General features: G+C 44.4%; 1 protein-coding gene across 3 annotated transcripts in view; it reads left to right on the top strand.

The window, feature by feature from the left end:
• The window catches only part of LOC138612532 (serine/threonine-protein kinase BRSK2-like), a 140164-nt gene that overhangs the window by 49153 nt on the left and 66282 nt on the right, over window positions 1–24729 (top strand). For all 3 annotated transcript variants that reach the window (XM_069685886.1, XM_069686044.1, XM_069685965.1), the window contains exon 2: window positions 19212–19306. In XM_069685886.1, coding sequence (XP_069541987.1) covers window positions 19212–19306 — 95 coding nt within the window. The remainder of the gene's footprint in view (window positions 1–19211; window positions 19307–24729) is intronic.

The following is a 24729-nucleotide window of genomic DNA, read 5'->3' on the forward strand; positions in this document are numbered from 1 at the left end:
AATGGTGAGTTATCATGTGAGAGAGAGAGAGAGAGAGGCTCTCAGGAGTTGGTGACGGAGCATTCAGAGACTAATTATGAAGCTCCAGCTGCAGGCGCTGGAGGTTTCGCTGCAGGTCTGAATGTTTCAGCACAGACTGGGCTTACGTGTGAACTGACCGTGTGGATTTATGTTTAATAAGTTCAAATGTACAGTTCTTACTTCTCCTCTTTAGCCGTGTTCTGGAATAAACTTCTCGGCCACGTCGATCCGATTTCAGGGACTTTTTTCTTCCTAACAAAAGCCTTGTTTGTGTTTGTAAGTTTGTTGTGGTGGTTTCTCTACATCCACACACAGGCACCTGAAGGGTGAGGAGGGTTGTGATTTCTATCATTTTAATTTCCTGATTATTATCACTTTTCTTGTTCTGTATACTCACGTGAGTATACACCCCGGATCAATAAAAACTACAGGAACCAGGTTTCTTTTTTTCAGAGCTTTTTGTGGACAGACTGCCGCTGGGTTAAGGAACACATGATCCGACTCTGACAGTTTTGCTGCTGGACGGTTATTGTTTTTTCCTGTGACACTAATAGAAACAGAGACCTGATCAGAAATCCCAGGGCGATGTTTGCAGGGTCAAGAACTCAATTTAACTTGAAATTGAAAAGTCAGAAGCCGCGTGTTTGGATGGAAAACTAAATTGCGTTTGTGAGATTTTTGTTTTTTGATACTTTCGGGTCCTGCAAAGTAACAGCTCAGACCCACCACTTGGATTTTTTAGTAAAGTTTATACTACATGTGATGGTAATGTATGCCTTTAAGTATGCATTATTCTGTTAAATAAGTTACCTGTGCGGTTTGCCAGTACACTCAGTCGTCTGTTTTGTTTTCTACGATTGCATTTGAATTGTGGAATCGTCCTTCTACATGTCGTTGTGATATAACCCAGAAACGGTGAAACCCAGGTGCCCCCTTCACCTAAACAAAACGGACTGTTTCGGGCTGTGAGAGCTCGTCTGACACCAACCCTCTCCTGCTGTGTCGGACAGGTGTGAAAGGCATGTCCGGAAAATGTCAGGACCTGAATGTCTGGAAGTTGTCAGGAGTTAGTCTGGTCTGCCTGACTCACTGATCCTTTATCTGACCGTGTTTTGTGCAAGTTATAAGGCCACAAACACGGCTCTGAAAGACCAGCAGCCTAACTGTGCTGTGTATTGATAAATCCGTGGTGCTGTCCGTGGTGCTGAAGGAGCAGGCATATTTGTTATCAGAGGCCTCCCCCTCTGCAGGTCTCGTCTTGGATCTTTTATAATCTCTAAACTTTAAAAGGGTTTTTTAAAAAACACAGAACCAAAAGAGTTGTTGGTGAGTTGGTTTGCTCAGCACAAACTGAGCCGTCTTTGAAGCTGCTCCAAGACTCTGACATCGTCCACCTACAGTAAAACAACAGCTGAATCTCTTCACTCGTTAACACGATGTCTCGACACCTGGTTTTACTCCGTTATCCACCTCTGGGATTGAATGTGCACGTGTTTGTGTATTTATGTGTGCATCAGTGTATGTAACCTAGTTTGTTTATTGAAGTTCTCTATAGTGAAGTTGACCTTGACCTTTCTGCTCTGTTAAACATTAACAAACTTCCTGCTGGTCGTATGTATTTTAACCTGGAGGAGGGAAGCCTCAGTCTTACCCATCTTTGTCTCTGGATCGTGGTCGTTCTCTTGTACATGACGGAGGCAGCGTTAAAGCATTGTGGCAGAAGAAAACGATATTTCATTGTCAGTGTTTCTGCAGGACGGGATTAGCATGAATCATAATTGAAATGTAATTGGATGCCAGTGTGGAGGAGTTGCAAGAAACCGTGCTGGAAATAATTAGCATTTGGCCACAACTGGATGGAGAATAATTCAAGAGATTCACGTGGAAGCTGTGATGGAAACGAGAAGTCAAACGTATGGAATAACAGCCAATTCTGCGTCAGCAAATGAATCCCGCCCAGGGAGGTGTGAAAGATTTAAATTGAAAATCAGCAGCTCGTTAGTGTTGTTGGATTCGAAGCGGCCTCACGCTGAGCAGGAGAAAGAAAAATGTCTTCTTACCTGTAAAATGTGCCGGTCTGTCCCCTGTGCGACTCCTTTTTTCATTAAATAATCAGGTGTTAGCAGTCGGTTTGATCTGTTCACATCATCCGGCTGCTAAGTGGGAGATGGTGCTTCATGAATACATCAGATTACCTCCTGTAGTGAAGAAAAATACCTCCGATTTAGAACATTTAAAGACATTGATGTTTCGCTGAGAGGTAAAACAATCTGGATGTAGGATAGTGATGAATGTCATGGGGATGACAACGATAAACTTTTGACATTTTACAGGGTATGAATAGATTTCACAGCTTATCTCTCAGGTGAAATAAACAAAACAGGTTTTAGCTTACATGTTCAAGTGCACCCAAATTTCCTACCTAAAGCAATGTTTGAGCTGCGGTGAGGAAAGTAGATGTCCTCTGGAGAAGAAGTGAGGGGGAGGAAGCAGACGAACGCTCAGGAAAGTCTTAAAAATGTAACAACGTTAAAAAAGGAAGTTTGTTTGGATATCTGAAAAATGATTAGGCTCAAATTGAGATGGTCTGTAAAATATATGATCAGATGACACAACACATCTTTCCCATCAACTGACATGGATCCATCCCAGATCCAATATATTCTGTCAAACTACTATTTTTACTTTTCTATCCGTTAAAATCAGCAGAATCTTTTGCTTTAGAGAAAAGAGGACCTTTGCAAATAATCTTTTCTCCTGTAAAAAAAATAAAGAAAAATCTAAACCAAGAAACGAGCTTAGCTAACGTTAGCTGCAGCTCAGCTCGCATTCCTCTTGTAACCGGTTTCCACTGAAGAACGTCAGGGAGACACTGTCTCTCTGTTCTGTGTATGATATCAGTTTTCATTATCTTGACTTTAAAAAAGAAGAATACAGCTCAGGTCCTGATCACACACCGAACAACGAGGCCTATGGTTAAAAAAAGAGCAGCTCGCTGCGCCTTTTTTCTGTTGTTAAGGCGACCACTGAATCATTAACTGTTATTTTGTAACCTGACAGAAGGCCCGCCTCTCCTTTCCTCTGATTGGACAATGAGAAAAAACGCCCATGATGTCGGGCGCTTTTCTGCTTTGAGTTTTTTCAACTCGAGGTGATCAAAGCGTTTCCTCAAAATCACGAGGCGCTCAGAGCGTAAAAACGCGAGGCGCTCTGCAACGCAAAAGCAGCGCGCAAAAAGCCTCTCAGTGAAAACAGTGAGAAAAAAGCCCCCAGCTGCTAAAACGCGCTCTGTCTGATTGGGAATGCATGAAAACTCTAATGCATGAAAATAAACTTTGTTCTAAAATGAGGCTAATGCACGGCTTCCTTCGTAATGAGGATGCTTTTCAAACTGCTTTTCAAAATTATCAAATTATAAATCATATATAAACATAGATATTGATCGATAATGACAAACTGATCACCATCTTTTCTCTTGCTGTATAACCCAGCCCGACTTTTATCTAATCATTGTGTTTGCTTTTCTTCCTTCTCCTCCAGTCAGCTTGAAAAATAAAAGGCTGCAGGTTTAAACTCCCGACCGCCTGTGGATTCTAGCAAATGCTTCGATCTTAACATTTTTCATCTGCTGGACTTTGAGCCTGGAACTCAACCTGGCATTTACCCTTTTTACACTGCAGCTCCGCCTCAGCGTCGTAACAAATCTCTGCCGTCATGCAGCCTTTGTATTTGGACCAAGCAACGCCGGCGTGAAGCCGTCCGAGTGTGTGATTTTACAGCGCTCCGGAAGCAAAACGTGAGCGAGGTGTAAACAAACGACGCGTGCTTCAGACACACACACGGCGCTGTTCCGCCCTGCTGGCTCTGCAGTTTACACAGACGCCGTCTCCCCTCTGTTACTATCTCTGATGCCGGCTCAGAGGCGGAACGACTTCGCCACACAGTTCCGCCTCTGTGCGTTCTACATAGAAGACGGAACGTAACGGAGGCGTAATAATCCCGCCTTGAACTGGCGGTGTAAAAAGGGCTTCTGATTCTTCTCTTCTTCCATTTCAATATTCAGCAGATGAGTGTTTCACAGATTTTACAGCCTCATTCTTCAGTGTTTCTCTGTCGACTCCTCGGAGTAAGAGCACAAAAGACGAGCAGGTTTTACTGTAATGAGTTTGGAGGGGGGGGTTGCGTCATAGGATTGGGAGTTTGGCTGCACCTCTTGGCATCAGCACCACTTTTCTGTATTGTCAGAAGCGTCTCTCCTCCTCCTCCTCCTCCTTGTCTTTCTTCTCCTTTCATCATGTGGCTGAACCAGGACGTGAAGTCGTTTTTTTTTTGTATCATCCTCTTCAGATTCAGATCTCCCTCCCTCCCTCTCTCTCTCTCTCTCTCTCTCTCTCTCTCTGTGTCTCTCTCTCTCCCTCTCTCTCCAGTGGGTTAATTACTGAGTTGCTGCTTCCCCCTCAATCCTGTGAGTTACATAAAACTGAACTCATTAAAGTGAAGAGCTGAAGTTTTGCCGTTCTCTCGTCATGACAAGATTTCCTTTTGACGACACGTTGAGGCAGAGACGCGGTCATTAAACTGGCCTGAGAGCTGTCGAGAAGACTTCACGGAGCTCGATGTCACTGCAGCTCCTTCGCTGAAGTCTTGTGCTGTGCATTCGGGTGGGCGATGAGACGGATACGTAGGCTATCTGCAGGATGTATAGACATTAGTTTTGACAGTGTAAATTACGCATTAAGCGCCTTCATGTTTCTGCCTGATCAGAGATGGAGGCCGATGAGGCAGAAGTAATTCCTCCTCCGAGTTGGGACAGGAAAGGCAGTAAGAAGTTCTTCCTCTCTGCAGGGAACCAAAGCTGACACACTCTGCTCTGTCATTTCATCATCGCAGTAAAACACTGTAGTCGACGGATCATATTGAGGCAGTAGCTTCTGCCAAGGCCGGGCAGTGGCTTCTGAAGCTGCAGCCTGAAGAGGTAACACTGCATTCATGTCCTGTAAAAAGGACACTGTAAATATTAATAAGTGACATAAAATATCAAAGTGAAAATCTGAGTTTTTATTCGTCAACATTTGGCTGAAACTACTTTGCAGATTCAGTTTTTATAGTTATCTGCTTTACATCCTCCTTTTCCCCCTCAATCTCGCTTCCTGTCTTTACATCATTTAATCTATTCATTTTCATCTTTCCTTTCCTCGTTTCCTTCCCTCCTTTTACATCCCTCAAATGTTCGATCTTTCCTTGTGTCTTCCTTGTTGATACCAAAAGCCTGCTTTACAAACTGACGCTGAGGGGTTTGAAAGAGGCTGGATTTCCCCCGAGTGAGCGTCTGATGACGATGGTATCGAGTTGTGGGAAGTATGGGAAATGTAGGATACATGCTACAAAAAAAAGTCAGTAAATCTTTGCCTCTGAGTCCTGCAAGTTTATGAAAATGCAATACTGTTTCAGCCACCAAAAAGTCAAGAGGTACAGGTAGCAAAATGTACTTAAGATTCACTTTCGATGTAAACGTTTAGATTGAATCATCAAACTGAAGTTTTACTTCATTAGTACAGTCTTTAGTACATTTACTGTAGTTCTTGTAGAGAGATGGGTCCTACATTTCCCATAATGCAACTTGATATCATCTTCCATTAGACTCTCCCTATAGAGTAAATCCAGTTTCTTTTAAAAGCTCAGCTTCAGTTTGTAGCACGGCCTCCCTGACAGAAATCTGCTGCCTCCAAGTTAAACTACGGCTCTCGACATCACTGTGACATCATCAGGGTTGTGTTCACTGATTGGACAAAGCTACTCCAGAAGCCTCAGAAGACATTTCAGTGTGTTAAAGACTGATTAGCTCTGACCAGGACTCTTACAGTGATCTCTATGCAACAGCTTTGATCTTGTGTATTTTGTAATGCAGATGAGTTTGTGCAGCGGTTGAGTGGTTGTTTTGCAGGAAGAATGTTGTGAGATGTTTCTGTCGGCTCTTACGCTGCAAATACATAAAGTGTGTGGACTAAGGCAGAGAAACTGCAGCACAGCAACCCCACAAAATGACACCGATCACTGAATCGTCACGATATATGTCGAGGTCTCAGCTGAGGTTTGTATTGTGTTGATTAGCGACGGCATCCACCATCTCTGCCTCCTCTGACTGCCCCTGAATGCTGCATGAAGCCTTTCACTCTCTCTTTCTTCCTCTTCCTCTCCCTCTCGAGGCTTGACCCGCTTTCTTGGCCTCCCTCGTCTTCCTCTCCTCCCCCTCTCTTCGTGCCGATGCAGGAAAAAGAGGGGGAAAAAAGGAGGAGCTGATTACCTCATTAACCAAGAAACGGGGGCTTTGTCAGAATATGGAGAAGGATGGTGGGAGGGAAATCATATTCAATATATTCATATTGTCAGGGGAGCAGCAGGGGGTGAGGAGGGGGAGGGAGCTGATGGAGAAGGGGGAGGCTAACCTTGACACAGATATCCTCTGTTTAAATGGATTTACAGTGTGTGCAGAGAAAAGAATGACTGAATGTACAGCACATAGATTAATAACACTGATGAGACGATTGGACGCACGAGCTGAGTGTCTCCATCATCTGTTGCCAGGTAGATTTCTGTGCTGAGAGCTAACCATTGGTCTCTTCTCCTCTGCTCTCTCCTCATGCTCTGCGCTGATTGGACGGCTGCTTCCTGCTCTCAACACGCTGATCTGGAAACAGGTGAGAACATCTCATGTCACCTGTGTCAGTTTCTATCAATGAGCAGCTGTATCTTTTCAAACAATCAACATTAACACTTCACTGTTTCATCCTGCAATGCTGAAAAGGGAATGACTGGATTGTAGAGGAGGTTGAACACCCTGTTTTTGTGCACTGAAAATAAATGGCACTCTACTCTAGTCATGATCCTTATTTTACTGGTGTTTTAAAGACACACATTTGGAGGATGGATCCTGGTCGAAAAGTCGCTCTGGGAACAACTTGTCGGCTTAACTTTAGATCCAGTTATCTGAAAATGTGTCATTAAGTTAAAGATGAAGTTAAAATCGTTAGAGACAGTAACGTGACTTAAAAAAGCAGTCTGCTGGTCCGACTGCTGTAAAGCTCTGAAATCATCTACTGAGATGCTCGTGTTGAACCGTTTCAGAGGATTCCTTTTTCCTTGGTTGGTTTGTCTCACGGCATATTTTTAATCTGCTCTTCGTCAGATGTGAAAAATCAGAAGCATTTCTATATCGTTGATGTGATGTTTCCCTTTGTTGTTCTCATGTTACTGCAGCTTTAGAGGACGGCATGAGTTCGCTTACATCATCACTTTTGGTGGTGCTGGTTTAACGGGTTTTAAGTCTTTTCTAGAACACATCCGATCTCCTCACTGGTTACTCAAACAATGCTTCAGTTTAGAATGAGCATTTTCTGTCATGTAAAAGCTAAAAAACGCTCACTGGCTGGATGCTTTGTTTATTCCTGCTCTGTAATAGGCTGTAAGATTCGTCCCTACCAAGTAGAAATGTGTACTTTAACGATCAGGTATGGGGCTGCCCGACATATCATGCCCCGTCATACAGTTTATTATTTGGGACATTTAAGTCTGTTTGCTAAAAACAAAACAAACCCCTCCTACTTTCATCACTCGTGCTTCAGACTCTGACAGCTGCATGAAAAAGGAGAGCGTACAGGTGGAGCGACACGTTACTAACAGATACTAACAGACCTGTGGGCTGCTGTTGTGTTATTAATACGGTATGTCATCAACCATTGCTAATGATGATCAAATGTATGTTTAATCAGCGTGATCAGCCCCGTGACGGTCACTTTATGAAGCGAAAAATCACGACGAGTTTTCGTTTTGCACGGAGCAACAGCAAAGCAGCAGCCTGACGAATTGCACTTAATTTGCTTCAATATCGCACGTCCTGCGATGTGAATACTGCACATGCGCTCATCATGGTTGCATTATGTCCCACTGCACATACACAAGATAAGGCCTTGATGAGTCACAAAACACTCATTGTTTTCTTTTAATTTGTCCTCTCCTGCACACCGTACCTTCCTGTTTATTAACTGCAAATATAAAAAAAAAGGAAAGCCTTGAACCACAGCTGCCCAACCAAACCTTGCTCATTTCAAATCAGATATTTCTCCACTGATCTGGAACCAGGGTAGGTCTCACCTGAACAGTCTTGGATGTGTAATTCATGGTATGAAATCAATGTTCAGGCACATTTCCATCTCTGTGATCTCATTAGCCTCAGAGGGCGGCCGAGGACAGTGAGAGCGTCTCTCTGTCGGGACGTCCTCGCACCTCGCAGCCTCATTGGTAAACGAGCGGCAGCAGTTAATCGATGTGACGGAGCGGCGGGGTGCTTTTCACTCAGGTGATTGGTCAAAAAAAAGAGGAAGGCAACATATGACTGACAGCAAGGTGGGCAATTACTAGGCCAGCGTGAGGATCAATCAATATGTTTTTGGTTAATGTGAGAGTGGGAAAGCAAAATGTGTTCCTTCTCTGCGCTTTTGGTGCAAAGCGAGAGTGAGGTGGATGTTCCCCGTCTCTGTAATGAGATGTAAATAGGCCAGAGCTCAGTTTTGGAGGCTGGCAGGTCTGATTGAAATGTGAGAAGCAGTGGGCTCATCAATCTGGTCGGACAGCTACAGATGGCTCCCTGACAGGCAGGAAACTCCATCAGAGCCCCGCTGAGCCGCACTCAGGTCTGACAAGCTCTCCGCCGCACTCTCTCTCTCTGCTGAGCGAAGGTCTGAAGTGGGAGGACGTTTCAGAATGATTCCCTCCTCACCTTCTGCAATTCCTATTTAAAGTTTTCTTATTCCTGTATTTTAAACCTGGGCCCTGTTTTACATATTATGGGCTGTAAATTACAATAAATGTATGCTCAAGGTGATTGCCTCAATCGGCTGATGGCTGCAGCAAAGTCCTTCGGAGCAAAGCACCCCGTCAGAGTGCGTCCACTAGACGTTCTTGTTTTTCCACTGACAGGCTCAGATTGTTATTCTAAGTGTGTGACCACATTACAGAAAGGATCCCTGCAGAGAGAGACCTTTGTGTTACAGAGGAAGATGATTGTTTATGCTGTTACGTCGCTCTCTTTCAGGCTACCAGGCTTCATTGACAAAAACAGTAATTTAACTCAGCAGGAGTTGCTCGTCGATCGCTGCCTGGTTTGTTTTTTTGGGGGGTGATTGTGTGTTAAATTGGGTTTGGAGCAGACTTATCATTTAAAGCACAAAACACACACACGCACACACACACACACACACGCACACACACTGCTATAGCGTTTTATCTTTCGTTCTGATAATTTAATCAGGGAAGTGTATTACCTTGAAAGTCCCTGATAATGTCTATGAGAAAATGAAAAAGTTTGCTGCACTGTTTATTACGACTGCAAACAGAAATGTTCTGAAACTTCTGCATTGTGTTCACACTCGGACTGAAGGACGTGTGTGACGGATGTGCTGATTTTTTTGGTTGGTTGTGTTGCATTGTTGGAGTTGGGGAGTTGTCCCACATGTGAGATTTGGCGTCCTGTTGAATCGGAGGATTTTTGAGCTTTTGCAGTCCATCAGAGGCCTTAGAAATCCTCTGTTTCCCTCCGTCACCTCGTAACGGAGCTGTGGTAATAGTTGTCGTCTTCATGGTGATCAAACATCGAATCCCCGCTGGTGTGAAGGGAGGAGAAACGAGTGTACCTAAAAATGTTCCCGCCGACGAGCTTTACTGTGCTTCTATTTTTAGCTCAATTAGCTCAAAGTTTTCCCTCCTGCTTCCTGTCTAGCTCCTATCTTTCCTTCCACTTTGCTGTCTCTCTCCTGCTCTCCTTTCCTTCCCCCTCCAGTCATTCACACAACACCAGCTGCAGCCTGCTTATTATCAGCCGTGGGTTAGTTCTGCTGAAGAAAAGACAGAGGAGGAGAAGAGGAATGCCCTTCGATTGCATCCACTCTGCTGCCTCAGATGCTGTCAGAAATCTCAGCCTGGAGTGCTGCAGAGGCCGGTCTCTTGACTCCTGTGTGTGTGTGTGTGTGTGTGTGTGTGTGTGTGTGTGTGTGGGTGGCAGACGGTGGCCTGCAGGTCCAGCAGCCCACAGCGCTGCATGATTGAAACCATTTCTCTGTGCCAAAACACTGAACGGACAAACAGAAGAAGATATCTGGCGGCATGTGTTGACTCTCCTCCTGCAGCTGACTCACTCTGATGGCTTCAGTTCAGCAATTAGTTTGGATCCTTGAGTCTTACTTATTTCCTTCCATCTTTGTAACTTTCCCTTTTAGATCGTTCACTGGATTTAGACTGTCAGTGAAAGAAGAATGCAACACAGGAGATCACAGTTCAGGGTTGTGCTCATCTTACATGATCTCAGAATATCCTGTAATACTCTGAGAGCAGATCTCAGATTGGTTGTATGCAGACGTGTAGGGAGGAAAAGAGGCAGAACTTATTGATTGAAATTCAACCCCAGAATCCACTGCCTGTCATTGGAACTAGTGCTGTTAGGTGATTATTAAATATAATCAAATTAATCACAGGTTTTGTAATTAATTATTCTGGATTAATCACATTTACCAGTGATTTGTGTGAGAAGCAGCACCATAAGGCTCCAGCACCCCGTGACCCTGGACAGGATGAGCGGTATAGGTAAACACGTTATTTTGACAGCCCTGCTTCATGCACATCCACATGTCAGTCAAGATGGTTGTAGATGTTCTCTCAACACTTAACGCTAACTTAGTATCAGCAGCTGCATGACATCTCTCATCTGGTTGACTGATTTGGTTGAAGAAAAAAAAGAGACATAAATTGAAACTAAAAAGTAATGGCTGGAAAAGTGCGAGTGTAAAAACCGAGTTACGTCTAAAGGTGACCGCGCACTGCCCAGACACACGACCAACTCACCTCAACATGCTAAAGTTGCAGTTGCTGGTTGCAGTCTTTAGAATGTTCTGGAAACCAGCTCCACACTGCCGTCAGCTGACGGGACAGACTTTTGTTACCTACTTGTTCTTATTTAAGTTTTTACTGATGTTCCGCACGCGAGTATGGGCTAGTCATCAAGGGAACGCACTCTCGGAATGTTGCGGTTTGTTGGAAAAGGCGCACAGTGGTCTGACTTTCCACGACTCCACCAGTATTTTCTTACTTATTAAGAAACATTCAACCCATCTTAATAAATCTGCTATAGTTCCCATCACATGTCACCACTGACGGCCGAATCTGACACATATCACAGTGTAATCATGTGATATCACGTCTCACTGATCTGTAAAATACTTGATGAGTGACTTGAAGTGGACCCGACGCTGAGAGCAACATTGTCACGTTTAAGCGTTGGGGGTGCAAGTGTTAGCTGCTGAAGGTCACCAACAACGGCTGATCTGTCACCATCACTTAACACTGAGTGTCTCTGTGCCGTAAACAGCTCTGCAGGACCTGTTCAGGACTTTCTTAAAGTCGTGTTGTGACTGCAGCGTTTCTGAGTCCACACAGCGAGCAGCCGGCTCGCCTGCACGGAGACAAACTAATCCGAACACAGACTCTCAGCTTTCAGGAGCTCTGACACAGTTATTGTGTTTCTCCGTGTCGCACTCGTCACATCAGAGGAGAAAGTTTTTGTCTTTTTTAGGGAGTTTCCTGGAAACTTGCAGCCTGCTTCCCTGCAGAATCAGTGTGCTAACGTCATTTTTTTTAGAAGGCTGAGGAGGAAAAAGTAAAGTAGCAGCCGTCTCCTTCTGAACAACAGATTCCCAGGATGTCAGGGTACAGTTGTAACTCCTGCTGGACCAGAAACAGAAACATCCCGCGTGTGAGACTTAGTGTAAGGTTGTGTTTTCGCTGTGCAGGATGTCTCAGATATACTTCATAAAAGAGGTGACAGGATGATTGATCACGTCGTTTGTTTGTGCTGTTTGCAGGGAGATTGTAGTAACTGTTGCAGTCGGGCAGACAGAAGTAGAAAAGATTGTGCTGAGGATTGAAGCCCATGTGAACATGAGACGTGAGTTTAAAGACTCCAACAATAGGCGTCCAGTCCTTCGAACCACCGTGTTGTTTTTAGTTTTTCTGTTTGCCGGGAAATTCTTTATTTTTCTATAATATTGTTTCCTCTTTAAAAATTCAGCGTCCCCATTTCTGCCAGACACCAGCTGCTGTGTTTGTTGTCCTTGTTGCAGTCTGAGAGCTGCACCAGCCGAGAGCAGCTCTCAGTATCGTCTCCAGACAGTCCAGAGGTTTTGTTCAGGCGGTGAACAGTGGAGATAAATGCAGACCATTTTGTTGTACAGAGGTAAAAAGGCTAACACTGTCAACCCTCAGAGCTCTTCAATACTCAGAGCACCTCAGGATCTCAATCAGAAACATAACAAGTGCCCCAGAGCTTCTTAATTGATCACAAATACAAAGTCGTAGATGATTTGAGTTGTTTTTCGCAGCAGTGCTTTGTGGGATTTGCAGTAGGCTTGCATTCACAAGCTGTTATGAGTAGTCTTTGATATTATGTTCTCTGTTGGAGGTAAATGTGGAGTTTATTCATCAAAGAAGCGTAATTGGTCTTTTAAAATAGTTCTTACTCTCAGTCTAAAGGCACAGAGAGGGACCGTGGGAGGTCTGAGGGTGAAGGAGCTGAGGAGGGGAGTCCCTCCTGCCTGTCAGAGGAGTTCAGAGGTCCTGGAGTTTATCGATCTGATCCAGCAGAGAGGAGAGAACTGATGAAGGGGAGAGAAATCAATGAAACTGAGCTGTTTGAGACACTTTTAGCTTCCTCTTGTTGGTTTAATTTTCCTCCTGAAAGATTTATTTTATCCATCTGTGTTGCCCTGAGCTCGCTGCTGCTCTGAGTTCACCTGTTGGTCGGCTGAAAAGTGGTGTTTTTGTTAGCAGGTGGTGTCTGTGTCTTTGTTCTGCAGGATGCGCTTCGCTGCTCATGCTAACCACGCAGCTCTCGGGCGTTTGGCACGTCAATCCGTTTGAGACAACGCAGCATGTCCTCTGCTCTGAAGCAGTTTAAACTCTGCAACTCCTTCATGTCGAATATAAATGCTCCGCTTTGAGCTAAATATAACCCCATGACTCTTTCACAGAAACAAATCAGTGGTATCATGAGTGCTGAAAGTCAGTCAGTAAACATTAGTGGTATCTTTGCAAATTCTCCCGATCACTGTAGAGCCGCTTTCCCACTGGTCAAAACACCCGCTAACACCCGCTAACACACGCTTACACACGCTAACACACGCTTACACCCGCTAACACCCGCTAACACACACTAACACCCGCTAACACCTGCTATAACACCTGGCTTTTTTGCTTATTGGTAAAGGCTACAATCAGCATTCAGTCCCGGTCAAATGACTCTGCAGTAGACTTGGGTAATTTTCGCCTCAGCTCCATGTTGACACGCTAATCTCCGCCCCCTTTCCCGCACCATTATGCTCCGAATTGCGCCCGTCTCCGTCCGAGCAGCGCTCGAACATCATTCCAAATTTGTTGGCGCCAAGTTTGATACACAGACTGAATGAGTAATAGAGACAATAAAGACCTAACCACCGTAACATCTTCACTGTTCACTAACCCTGTCTCCAGCGTGTTTGTGACGTAAGACGGTGACGCAGCAGAAGAGAGACCGACAGGAGGATACTTCACTGGCAATGGGAACAGAGACAATCTATAAGCGGATCTTCCCGGGTCTGAAAAACCTGCGTCAGCACACTAATTTGGGTGGGAAAGGGGTAAATGTCCACTAAATTGTTTATTTTTGCCATTATTTTGCCATCGAAGCCACCAGACTCCATTGACAAAAAACTCAATTTCACTTTGCAGAAAAACTGGAATAGCTACAGACATGGATCCTTTTTGTTTGGGTTTTTTTTACCAGAGAGATATATATAGAGACATATTCTTCTCCTCAAAGACACCAGACTCCATTGACAAAAACAGTCATTTTACCCCCACAGAACACAACAAAAACAAAGAACCAGATGGAGGCAGCAGTTGACCAGCAACTTGCGTGTTCTGCAAACTTAAATGACTAGTTTTGTCTATGAGGTTTGGAAGATTATTTTTTTGGCTTTGTTTAGAGAGAGGACAGTGGATGGTGCCGGAAATGGGGAAAGAGAGAGTGGGGATGACACGCGGCAAAGGGTGGGAGCTGAACTCGGGGCTGCCACATCGAGGACTGTAGCCTCTGTATGTGGTCGCCAATTCAACCGCTGAGCTAAACCGGCGCCAAGCCTCTTATTTTTTTAAAAAGGTCTATCTCTGTCGGGATCTTTTCCGTAATGTTGTCAGACAGAAGATAAAATCTGGGCAAAAACTTCAGTTACTTTGATCTGGAGGATTCTACCACTGCCAACTTCAAACCTCGTTGTGCCTGTTAGTCTTCTTGATCCCAAAACATGTGAGTAAAATTAGAGCCCAGGTTTAATGTTACTCAAAATCCCCTTTAATTATATTTGCATGAGTTGATTCAAACACCCCCTGCTTCGTGTATATTTTCTTCCCAAATGTAGGCAGCGACTGAACCGAAAACACTGCTGATGGTGTAACTCCACCTGTAGGTTTCACCCTTCATGTCCAGGATCCACCTTCCATTCATTGTCTTTGTTTATTTCCACATTAATGGTTTCCCGCCTGTCGGATGAATAAAAACATCTCAGAAGGGACGAGGCGGCAGGCTGAGAAGGTGATTCAGACATGAACGTAAAAGCTTTCATGAACTCATCCTTAGTGACTTATTTATTTGAAATGAGGCAGAGAAGCACAGTGGATGGTTCGCGGTGTGAAAATGTCAGATTATTACTTTAGTGCCCAGTTTAGAGCCACATAATGATTCTAATAACTGACAAGCACAGTGACAAATGTCAAACTTAATGTGCTTTTATGATTTTCATCCTGGGTTGGATCAAAAACACGTAGCTGTTCTGTTCAGACAGGAGCTCTCACATGTTGGTATCAGAGGAGTAATTACGAGAGAAGAAACACCTCACGGAAGATAACGGGAGCACAAATGTGTTCTTAGTGGAGACAAGTCACTCTTATTGCCCTCGCTGGGCCCATGCAGCTGTAACATACACTTTTCATAGCTTTTCCACCTCAGACGGGAACATGCATTTATAATGACCTCACTTATATTCCACTGTGTCGGTTTGTTTCACTATCTTCTGTCGCAGTCTGGAGTTTGCTTCCTGACCTGCTGACCGTCTCTCTGCTTAATCACCCTTTCGTTCAACACAAAGCCCGACACTCAAGACTCTTGTGGTTTTAGAAACATAGAAGTCATATGTTTAAGAGAGCATCAGAATGCTTCAGTAAGTTGGACTGCTTCTTATCCCTATTCAGTTGGAGTGTTATCAATTTGTTTATCTCCCAATTTATTTGTATTTTTTAATATTTTAAGGCTAAAATGGTTAAAATGTCCTCTGAAGAATATAAATATCTTCCCACCAAAGTTTCTAGAAATGTTACCTCAGGCTTTTGTACCGAAGGAGTATAAAAAGAAAATCCTTTACTTTAGTAAACTTTAGTGACGCGCTGCAAGTAACGACAATTTTTTTCTGCCTTTATGTAGAAAGGTGATTGATTTAGAGAGAGAGGACAGTGGATAGTGTCGGAAACAGGAAGCGAGAGTGGGGATGACACGCTGTAACCGCAGAACTTAACCAGCAACCCACCAGTGACTCCTTTGATAGTCAGCTAGTCATCGATTATTGAAACGATTAATCGACTAATCAGATAATGAATTGCACAATGACTTAATGCTAACTAACAATAAAGACAATACATATGAGTTCTTCATAAACCTTGCTGCTGATTTATCTCCTGCTAATACAAAGATCAATAAAACATCAAGTTTTTGTTGGTTTAAAACCAGCGACAGACAAAGTGCTGATATAAGACATGAATCAAATCAAGAACACAACTCCATCGGGCCTTCTCTTCAGACGCTCCACGTCACCGACGTGCTCCGTGATGAACAAGCTCCTCTTCACAGACCCTGCAGGCGATCCTTCTCTCTGCAGCGCTGAGGCTGAAATGCTCCCAGACTTAAGAAGTTTTAGGACGTGATGGTGTTGCATCGGCTGCCGCCATTTTGCTATGTTTTCTTTACCTGTTGCTTCCCGGTCGCTGTTTTGCATGAACAACTCTCAGCAGAGATAGTAAGGATGTGAGACAGCTCGCCCCTCAGGAACTCAGCTCCGGAAAACGATGTTATGTCCACGCACAGCATGAGAAACATGCAAGATGATGTAACCAACTTTTTTTAGACAATTACATTTGTTCGATTTTTTTGACGATGTTGACTAATCATTGCATCCCTACTTTAGGGAGGAGCATTAGCCGCGTTACAACAGCAGGAACTTTCTCCAGGGAATAAGAACCTTTGTAGGTGTTTGAGTTTCAGGGACTTTGTTTCACCCTGCAAACAGTCCGTGTTCCTTCCTGAAGAACAGGAACTTTATGGTTGAAGCTTACAGCTGCCATTTAAAAAAATCTGCCTCTGTGATACAGGATGTTTGTTTGTTGTTCGGAGCTCAGAAAGAAATCATACTACAGATGGATTTACAAAACAGTCTAGGCAAAGTTTTAACATCTAACAATGCTGTTGTGTAGATGTACATGGCTAACATGTTCCTGCTCAGCCTCCCTCTGAACTTTCTTTGTGTGTTTCTCTTAGAGGTTGATCCTGCTTCACCCAATCCATCCCTCCTTCTTGTTCCCCTCATAACTTGCAGGCGTTAATGTGTGCGTGCCTCAAACACACTCGCACACACACACCTCCATACAGATCACTTCACAGCCTTGTGTTGTGGTAAGCAGTCGTATCCGTCCTCGAGCTGCTTTGACACCAAGATCAATGAGAGCCGCTGAATGTCGCCCAGGAAGACATTTCATTTCTAACTGGGGACATAAAAGAGCCCCCAGGCTGCCATATTGGACCCCGACACCCCCGCTGCTCACGGCTCTGCTTGTTTCCGTGCAGGACCCCGCAGGGAAATCACCTTTCAAATAGTGCGACGCTCATCTCCTGTGAAATATATATGCAGCGTGGGGTAATGAAGAGGTGCATATGCGCAGTGGCATTTCCTCTGCCGTCTGCAGACCTTCAGTACAAAGTAGAATATACTCCCTGGTGTCAGGGCTTTGATGGAGATGGATGGAGCAATTGTAGCCGTAATAAGATAAAGGTATTGCATGTTGACATTTCTGTTAAGGCGCGAGAGTCATGACAGGCGAGTTCTCTGAAGTACACAATGAAAAAGAGACTCAGGAGTTTCAGGAAGCAGGCTGATTGCTTTTTTATGCGCCTGTTTTATGCTCTGTTACCTGACAAACAACATGCAGCCGGGACAGTCCCAGGAAGGGAAACCAGCCTCTGTGTGCAAACCAAGCATCAGCCTCCAGGACACATAAAGCTCAGAGGTCCCATAAACTGCAGTTCCTCTGGTGTCCACTTGAGGCTGTCTCCAGCAGTGAGTCAGTCCCCATAGAGCCCCATGTTAAACTTTACAGCAGAAATAAACATGTTTACAGCCTGGTACAAAAAACAGTTTGGGTCTCTATAGCTCATTTCTCTCTTCATGACAACTGTACGGGGAGAATCTTTATACAGCTCACCTGTTTACATTATATTAAGTCTTAAACTGATGCAGCATTAGGGGCGTGGCCTCTTTGAGTGACAGGTGGGAGCTGCTAGCTGTCTGCTAGGTGTCCCCTCAGCTAACTCAGTCACTGAACGTAACCTCTGGGCCGTGTTTGTGCTGTTGGAGCCTTTTGGAGATTTGTTCATGTAAATATCAGACAGATAATCTGTGTGTGCGCTTTATTGGACGAACAGAGCGTCCAACACGTCTCACACGCTGCTTTTACACTGAAGTTCTAGTATTAATTTATTCAAATGTTCGCACTAATTAACAGCTATCTGTGTCTGTGCTTGTTAGCTTGTTCAGTGTTTGTCATACATTCATTTGTGGCACGGCAGTCAGGATGGTTGTTGTGTTTTCCTGAGAGAGATGATGGCTGGTCAGAGTGATTACTCGTCTGCTTCTTTAAAGGGGTCGTATCTTTTCAGTGGATATTCTCATATTTTGGGGTTCACATGTTTGGGTGTTTAAAAAGGTCGCCTCTGAAGGTTTCTACGTAGAACCTTGCTTTTGCTGAAATCGACCAATCGTCATTCACCGTCATTCACCGTCATTCACCTCAGGCTGCCTTCTTGCACGATCGTTGTCAAGATTTTAACTCACCGTTCCGATCCCTCCTGGCGATTCTGGCTCGTACATATAAGGCTGAATAACCGATCCTATAGCAGCCATGTTTTCTACAACTTTGGAGTGCACTGCCCACGTGGGGGAGGGGCTACGCGGTCAATCCAAATACTGTCAGCCAATCATGGGCCTGACCTTTGAATGGCAAAACAGCTTGTTCGTTTCAGGAGGAAGAAGAGGCTCCGAAAAATAATTAAAATATGAATACAGTTTTTAAACGAAACAAACTTTAACAACGTGATTCAAAAACGCATTAGAGTAATAGAAAAATGATTGCATACCTTAAATATGTCCCCTTTAAGTTACCTGGTTGTGTCGTTCACCAGCTGCATACTCTCACTAACTCTGTGGCTAACTAACTCTTAAACCAGCTCATGAATTAGCCACGGGAACAGAATGTTTAACTTTGATAACTTAGCCTTTGCCACGCCCTCCCTCTTCTCCGGCTCCACCCTCTCGTCCTAATATGGTCACTTCTGGATCCTGAAAACCAACATGGCGGCGGCCAAAATGCCGAACTAGGGCTTCTAAAAAGCAGTCGACAAAGAAAGTATTGACTTCACAGCGGCTGCGTCCTTGTTTTTATCAAGTCTGTGGTGAAAACAAGCCTCGCGTATCACAGATACAGGTCATTCAGCTTTATTTAACATGATTACAGACAAACCACTTTCAGCTTTATATTTTCATGTGAGTCTATTAAAGGTAGCTGAATCTCTTCTTGATTCCAGCAGCGACATGTGTCTCCGAGCCTGATGGGTAACCTTGACTGTGATGTCATTAATTCTGATCCACAGCTCGTCGTTTGATTCGTCCCTCCTGCCACGATGACCTCTGTCACATCAGGACATTTTAAATGTCCCTCGTTCCCTCAGCGTGACTCAGACAGACTTTGAAGAAAAGACTGGATGTTAATTTTATTTCATGTTTCTCTTTCAGGTCTGGTGAAGTTGGGAATCCACTGTGTCACATGTCAGAAAGTTGCCATAAAGATCGTCAACAGAGAAAAGCTCAGCGAGTCGGTGCTCATGAAGGTAAGACAGTTGTGTACTCCGTGTGTAAAGTACGGACCGACTTCCTGTCTCATCCTGTCATTTATTCACCCTTTCACCGCCAGTACTTCTGCCTTACCTGACTTCTGCCTTTGTGTCTGTTATAATTACTACAGCCACAACAGGTTGTCATCAAAGTATAAACGTAAACATAGGTCATAAATCAATGACTGTATATAAACATGGTGGACCCGTCTCCACCTCCTCTCGTTGTACAAACATGAAGCCACATTGACACCATCTTGCTCATCTGTATCTGAGTGTGTGCAGTAGAGATCGGCTGGTGGAGCCTCAGCATCGACGCCCCGCCCCTTCCTCTACCCGACACACACCTTTACCTTGTGTCCTTGGCGTGTTGGAGCCCTCAGGTGTCCTTGCCGTGTCGGAGCCCTCAGGTGTCCTTGGCGTGTTGGAGCCCTCAGGTGTCCTTGGCGTGTTGGAGCCCTCAGGTGTCCTTGCCGTGTTGGAGCCCTCAGGTGTCCTTGGCGTGTTGGAGCCCTCAGGTGTCCTTGCCGTGTTGGAGCCCTCAGGTGTCCTTGGCGTGTTGGAGCCCTCAGGTGTCCTTGGCGTGTTGGAGCCCTCAGGTGTCCTTGGCGTGTTGGAGCCCTCAGGTGTCCGTGCCGTGTTGGAGCCCTCAGGTGGGCTCAGTCTGCAGCAGAACAGCTTCTTGTGTCGGTCTGAAGCAGATATTCACGCTTATGGAAAGTTCACTGACTGTAGTGTTAGTGTTAGTTACGTCTCCTCTCGCCGTTCCTCCTCTACTCTGCTACTTGGGAACAGAACACTGCAGGAGCCCCATTTGTCAATCATGAGGCCACACCCCCTTTTTATAGCATCAAATAATTTCAAAAACAATTTTATACTGTCTGTGGTCTTAATAAGCTGTTGCACAAACATGATTTCTGGTTGAATTCCAGGCGAAGGCAGCCTCGTTTTTAAACAATGGAGAATTTTGGAGCAGAAGGTTTATCAGGCGACAGACTCTTTCTGGTCGTTTTCGTTCATTGTTGTTTTTGTTCCTTTCATGGGATTTGCTAACTTTGAAAAAAATACAAAACATAGCCAAACTTAACCTTCAAACTTGAAGTTTTTGAGTCACTAAAAAGCTCTAATTCAAAAAGAAGAAGTCATTTTTGTTGCTTGTAGTTGTTTGATGTTTTGCTCTTCTCCTGTTAGTAATAGTTTTTAAAGTGGCTTCCTTAGAATAAGAATATGTCCAGTAATTTGCTTGATAGAAAAACATATTTTGTGTTGACAGACCTCCTTTAACGGAGCCATCATTTGCACCCACACTCGTTTCCACACTTAAAGAGCAGGGGCCCAGAATGCATTGCAGGTCCGGTTTTCAGTGTCCCTGTTTCACCCACATGCTAAACACAGCGCAGGTGTTACACAGTGGACAGGCTCCTGCTCTTTGTTGCCTTTTGTTATTACTGTCACCACTCCTCCGTCCTCCTACACCGTGAACAAACAGCTGCAGCCACATCACACAGGATGAGTCACATGTTCAGAATGTCAACTTCCTGTGAGGCTGATTCATGTTCAGCCGTCAATGGGTGCTGTTCATTACGTTAACTAATACTTCCTCACGTTCTCTCTCCTCCTGTGACCTGCACATTGTTCCCCCTCCGCCAATATGAAAGATCTTCCATTCCCTTTAATGCACCTCAAGGACACGAGGAGGCTTTTAAAGACTTTAGAGCTCACGTGTTTCCTACGCAGAAGTATTTTATTAAGTGGTGTGCCGTATAAATGCTGCACGTGCTCATGTCACACACAGATTGACGTCACAAATCAAGGATTACTCATTGGCTGCTTTGCCTCCTCCGTCCTCATGTCTTTCCCTCACTTACGCACTTAGAGAAGCAATGATAAGAGAAAAAGACAGCAGAGAGGGAAGCAAGGAGACTTTTGAACATAATGAAAAGAAACGTCAGCAGTGTGCAGTGTATGTGGAGCAGACGCAATTACTTGGTTTAATTGTGAAGATATTAAATTGTCGCTTTGGCCAAATTAAACATATTTTTTCACTTATCTTCAGTGGTCTCCGATCAGGCAGAGACTTGGTTTTATTTTGTCCAGGTTTTCAGAGACGTGTCACTTTTAAAAATGTCTGTCACCATCAAAGACAAAGGAGTTTAAAGGTGCTCCGGAAATAAATGTCCAAGTCTCACTGTCCACAGAATATGAGACACTTTTTGCTGAAGAAATATTCCCTATAAATCTGTTGACAGTTTGTTTTTAAGCTATTTGTTCCCTTTTCCCCATTTTATCAGGTTACCGCTATATCAGACTGCACTGACAGTTTGTAGTAAGCTCATAGCCTGACATGTTACTCCAAGGTTTAACAGTGCTGCAGTGTTTAGCGCTGTCGCCTCACAGCTAGAAGGTTTCTAGTTCAAACCCCGGTTCAGACGTAGCGGGCCTTTCCGTGTGGAGTCTGCATGTTCTCCCCTTGCATGCGTGGGTTCCCTCCGGGTACTCCGGCTTCCTCCCACAGTCCAAAGACATGCTCGTTAGGTTCACTGGTGACTCTAAAGCCACTTTACCACTGGTCAAAAAAACCTGCTAACACTCGGCTTTTTTACTTAGTGGGAAAGGCTACAATCGGCTTCAGGATCAAATGACTCTGCAGTAGACCCGGGTAATTATCGCCTCAGCTCCGTCTCTAACTTCTGCGACTCCTCGTCATCTCAGCTACGAATTCCGCCCGTCTCCGTCGGAGCAGCGCTCGAACATCGTTCCAAATTTGTCGGCGCTGAGTTTGATAAACAGACTGAATGAGTAATAGATACAATAAAGACCTAACCACCGTAACATCTTCACTGGTTACTAACCCTGTCTCTGGCACGTTTGTGACGCAGCAGAAGAGAGACCGACAGGCGAATACTCCACTGGCAATGGGACAGAGAGAATCAGCATCTATAAGCGGGTCTTCCTGTGTCTGAAAAACCCGCCCCGTTTCTCGCCCAATGACAGCTGGGATAGACTGCAGCCCCCCTGCGACCCTGAACAGGATAAGAGGTGTAGATAATGGATGGAGGCTCCTGCGTAGCTCAGTCTTTTCAAGTGATGATCCAAATTGTCAGATTTCAGCGGCAGCACCAGTTACAAGAATATTATCACCTCATTGGGTGTACAATGGATATAGCAGTAACAGGAAGAGCAGCAGGGACACTGTTTCTTTAAAAGACTTGATGCTGTGAATATTTTACAATGTATGTTTTCAATGCCGTGAGAAGCGAGCAGAAATCTCTCACTTACAGATATGTGAAAATCCGGACAAATAAAACCCAAAAACTCTGCATGGCTCGATACCACAACGGTTTTCTTGCCGGCAATAATGGACTTTTATGTCCACTTAGGCAGCTCAATAATTAACTTGGAGTTTTTGACAGCATTAACTGCAGTTAACACCAACACAAGTTACTCCTTTAATGCACAAAAGCTCTGATACAAGTGAAAGAAACCGCTTTTTCTAGATTGTATTTTGCTCTTTCATAACATGTTAAAAGGCACCCTGAGTCTCTAAGTACTGATTTGAAAGCCTCTATTATAATTTACTGCCTCTGACTCCACACACACACACACACACACACACACACACACACACCGATACACGTGACAACCCTTTAGAGAGTGTAAGAACATTTCTGTTTAATAAGCAGAGTTTGGACCGGATTAATGTCATGTAAAGACGTTTTTGACTCATCACGGCACACACACACACACACACACACACACACACACTCTGTATTTGTGTGTGTGTTTTTGTGTTACTCACTAAAAGGGTTTCAGGTCGATTAGATCTGCTGTAATGATCAGCAGCTGTCAATTTTTCCAATGAGAAAGTGTGTGCGTCAAACCTCTTCAGTTCTCTGTCCACATCTTAAGTACTTTGCAATTGTGTGTGTGTGTGTGTGTGTGTGCGTGCGTGCGTGCGTGCGAGGGACCAGGCTGATTGCTGCTGTAGTCGTGTCTTGCTGCTGATAACTGTCATTGCATCCTATCGAGCAAAGTGAGTGAGGAGGACCTCTGTGGTCAGTTAATGCTGGCGGCTAATTGGTCGTTAACACTGATGTCACTGTGGGCGTGCGTGAGCGCAGGAGGTGTTTGATTTTCTCGTTCCGTAACAGCTCATGAATGTTGTCAGGATAACTTAAAAGTCACTCTACAAGGTGTGATAAACATCAGTGGCACCTAAAGGTCAGGTGATTTGCCCTTTGCATTGATTTGGTAACGAAGCGCTGAAATGGCTAAAAATAAGCGCGACAGGTGAAGAGCCACAAACAGTCAGACAGGTTGGAAACATACCTGCAGGTAAGGCTGAATATTTTAAAATAGAAAACAACACTGCAGCTGTAAATACATTCAGAGTTATAAGATGCGTTTCCTGCTTCCACCTTTACCTGCAATCACTCGGGCTGGTTATCGATAAGGATTTCTCAATTCGATTCAGATTCACAAGCTCCTGATTTGATATCCATTTGTTTTGGGGTATTTCAGTTACATTATAAATGCACCTCTAACCTGGTGCATTATCAACGTTTTTAATTTGTTTACAATAAGAATTGACCCCAAATAAGTTACATCCTGTACTTTAACATGACAAACACGCAGCAGTCAACACAATATTAACCATTTTATGAATTAGACAGCTTAGAAACTTTTTGTCCAGTTTCAGATTTTCAGTCTGAACATCTGGCTTGTGTTTTGATTAAACAAACTGGGGTTCAACTTCGCGGGTTCGCGAGATTTGGCCACGAGATCTCAGCGCGAAGAACAAAACCACACGAGACTAAGAGATATGGGGGAAGGCATACTGTTTAACAACGTGCTGAGAACACTCGCGGCCAAAGCCGACGCTCACAGAGAGCAACATGAACATCAGTGCAAAACTTACTCACATTCATGGACGCACACACGATGAAAAGAGTCCGTCTGCGATCGCTGATGTCTCCGTAGTTGGTGCACTAAACAAGTCCGGGCATGTCTCCCTCACTGCCGTGTTTTGGGGGGATGCGCTGAGTCATGCTGCGTTCAGGAGCGCTCAGAAACGGGAGTGATCAGACACATTTTTACACATATTAGATATTGGGTCATTCAAATGAGATAGCAATCACTATTGTTGATCACACTCGCTGTCAGTTTTACCCACACAGCTTCCTTCAGGACTTCAATACAGAAGTGCCTAAAGCTGCAGTTCCTTCTGCGTCCACTTGAGGCTGTCTCCAGCAGTGAGTCAGTCCCCATAGAGCCCCATGTTAAACTTTACAGCAGAAATAAACATGTTTACAGCCTGGTACAAAAAACAGTTTGGGTCTCTATAGCTCATTTCTCTCTTCATGACAACTGTACGGGGAGAATCTTTATACAGCTCACCTGTTTACATTATATTAAGGCTG

This window comes from Semicossyphus pulcher, unplaced genomic scaffold (genome assembly GCF_022749685.1).
Source record: "Semicossyphus pulcher isolate SPU_LCO1_2020_fin unplaced genomic scaffold, fSemPul1.0.p SCAF_1, whole genome shotgun sequence".
Lineage (NCBI taxonomy): Eukaryota > Metazoa > Chordata > Actinopteri > Labriformes > Labridae > Semicossyphus > Semicossyphus pulcher.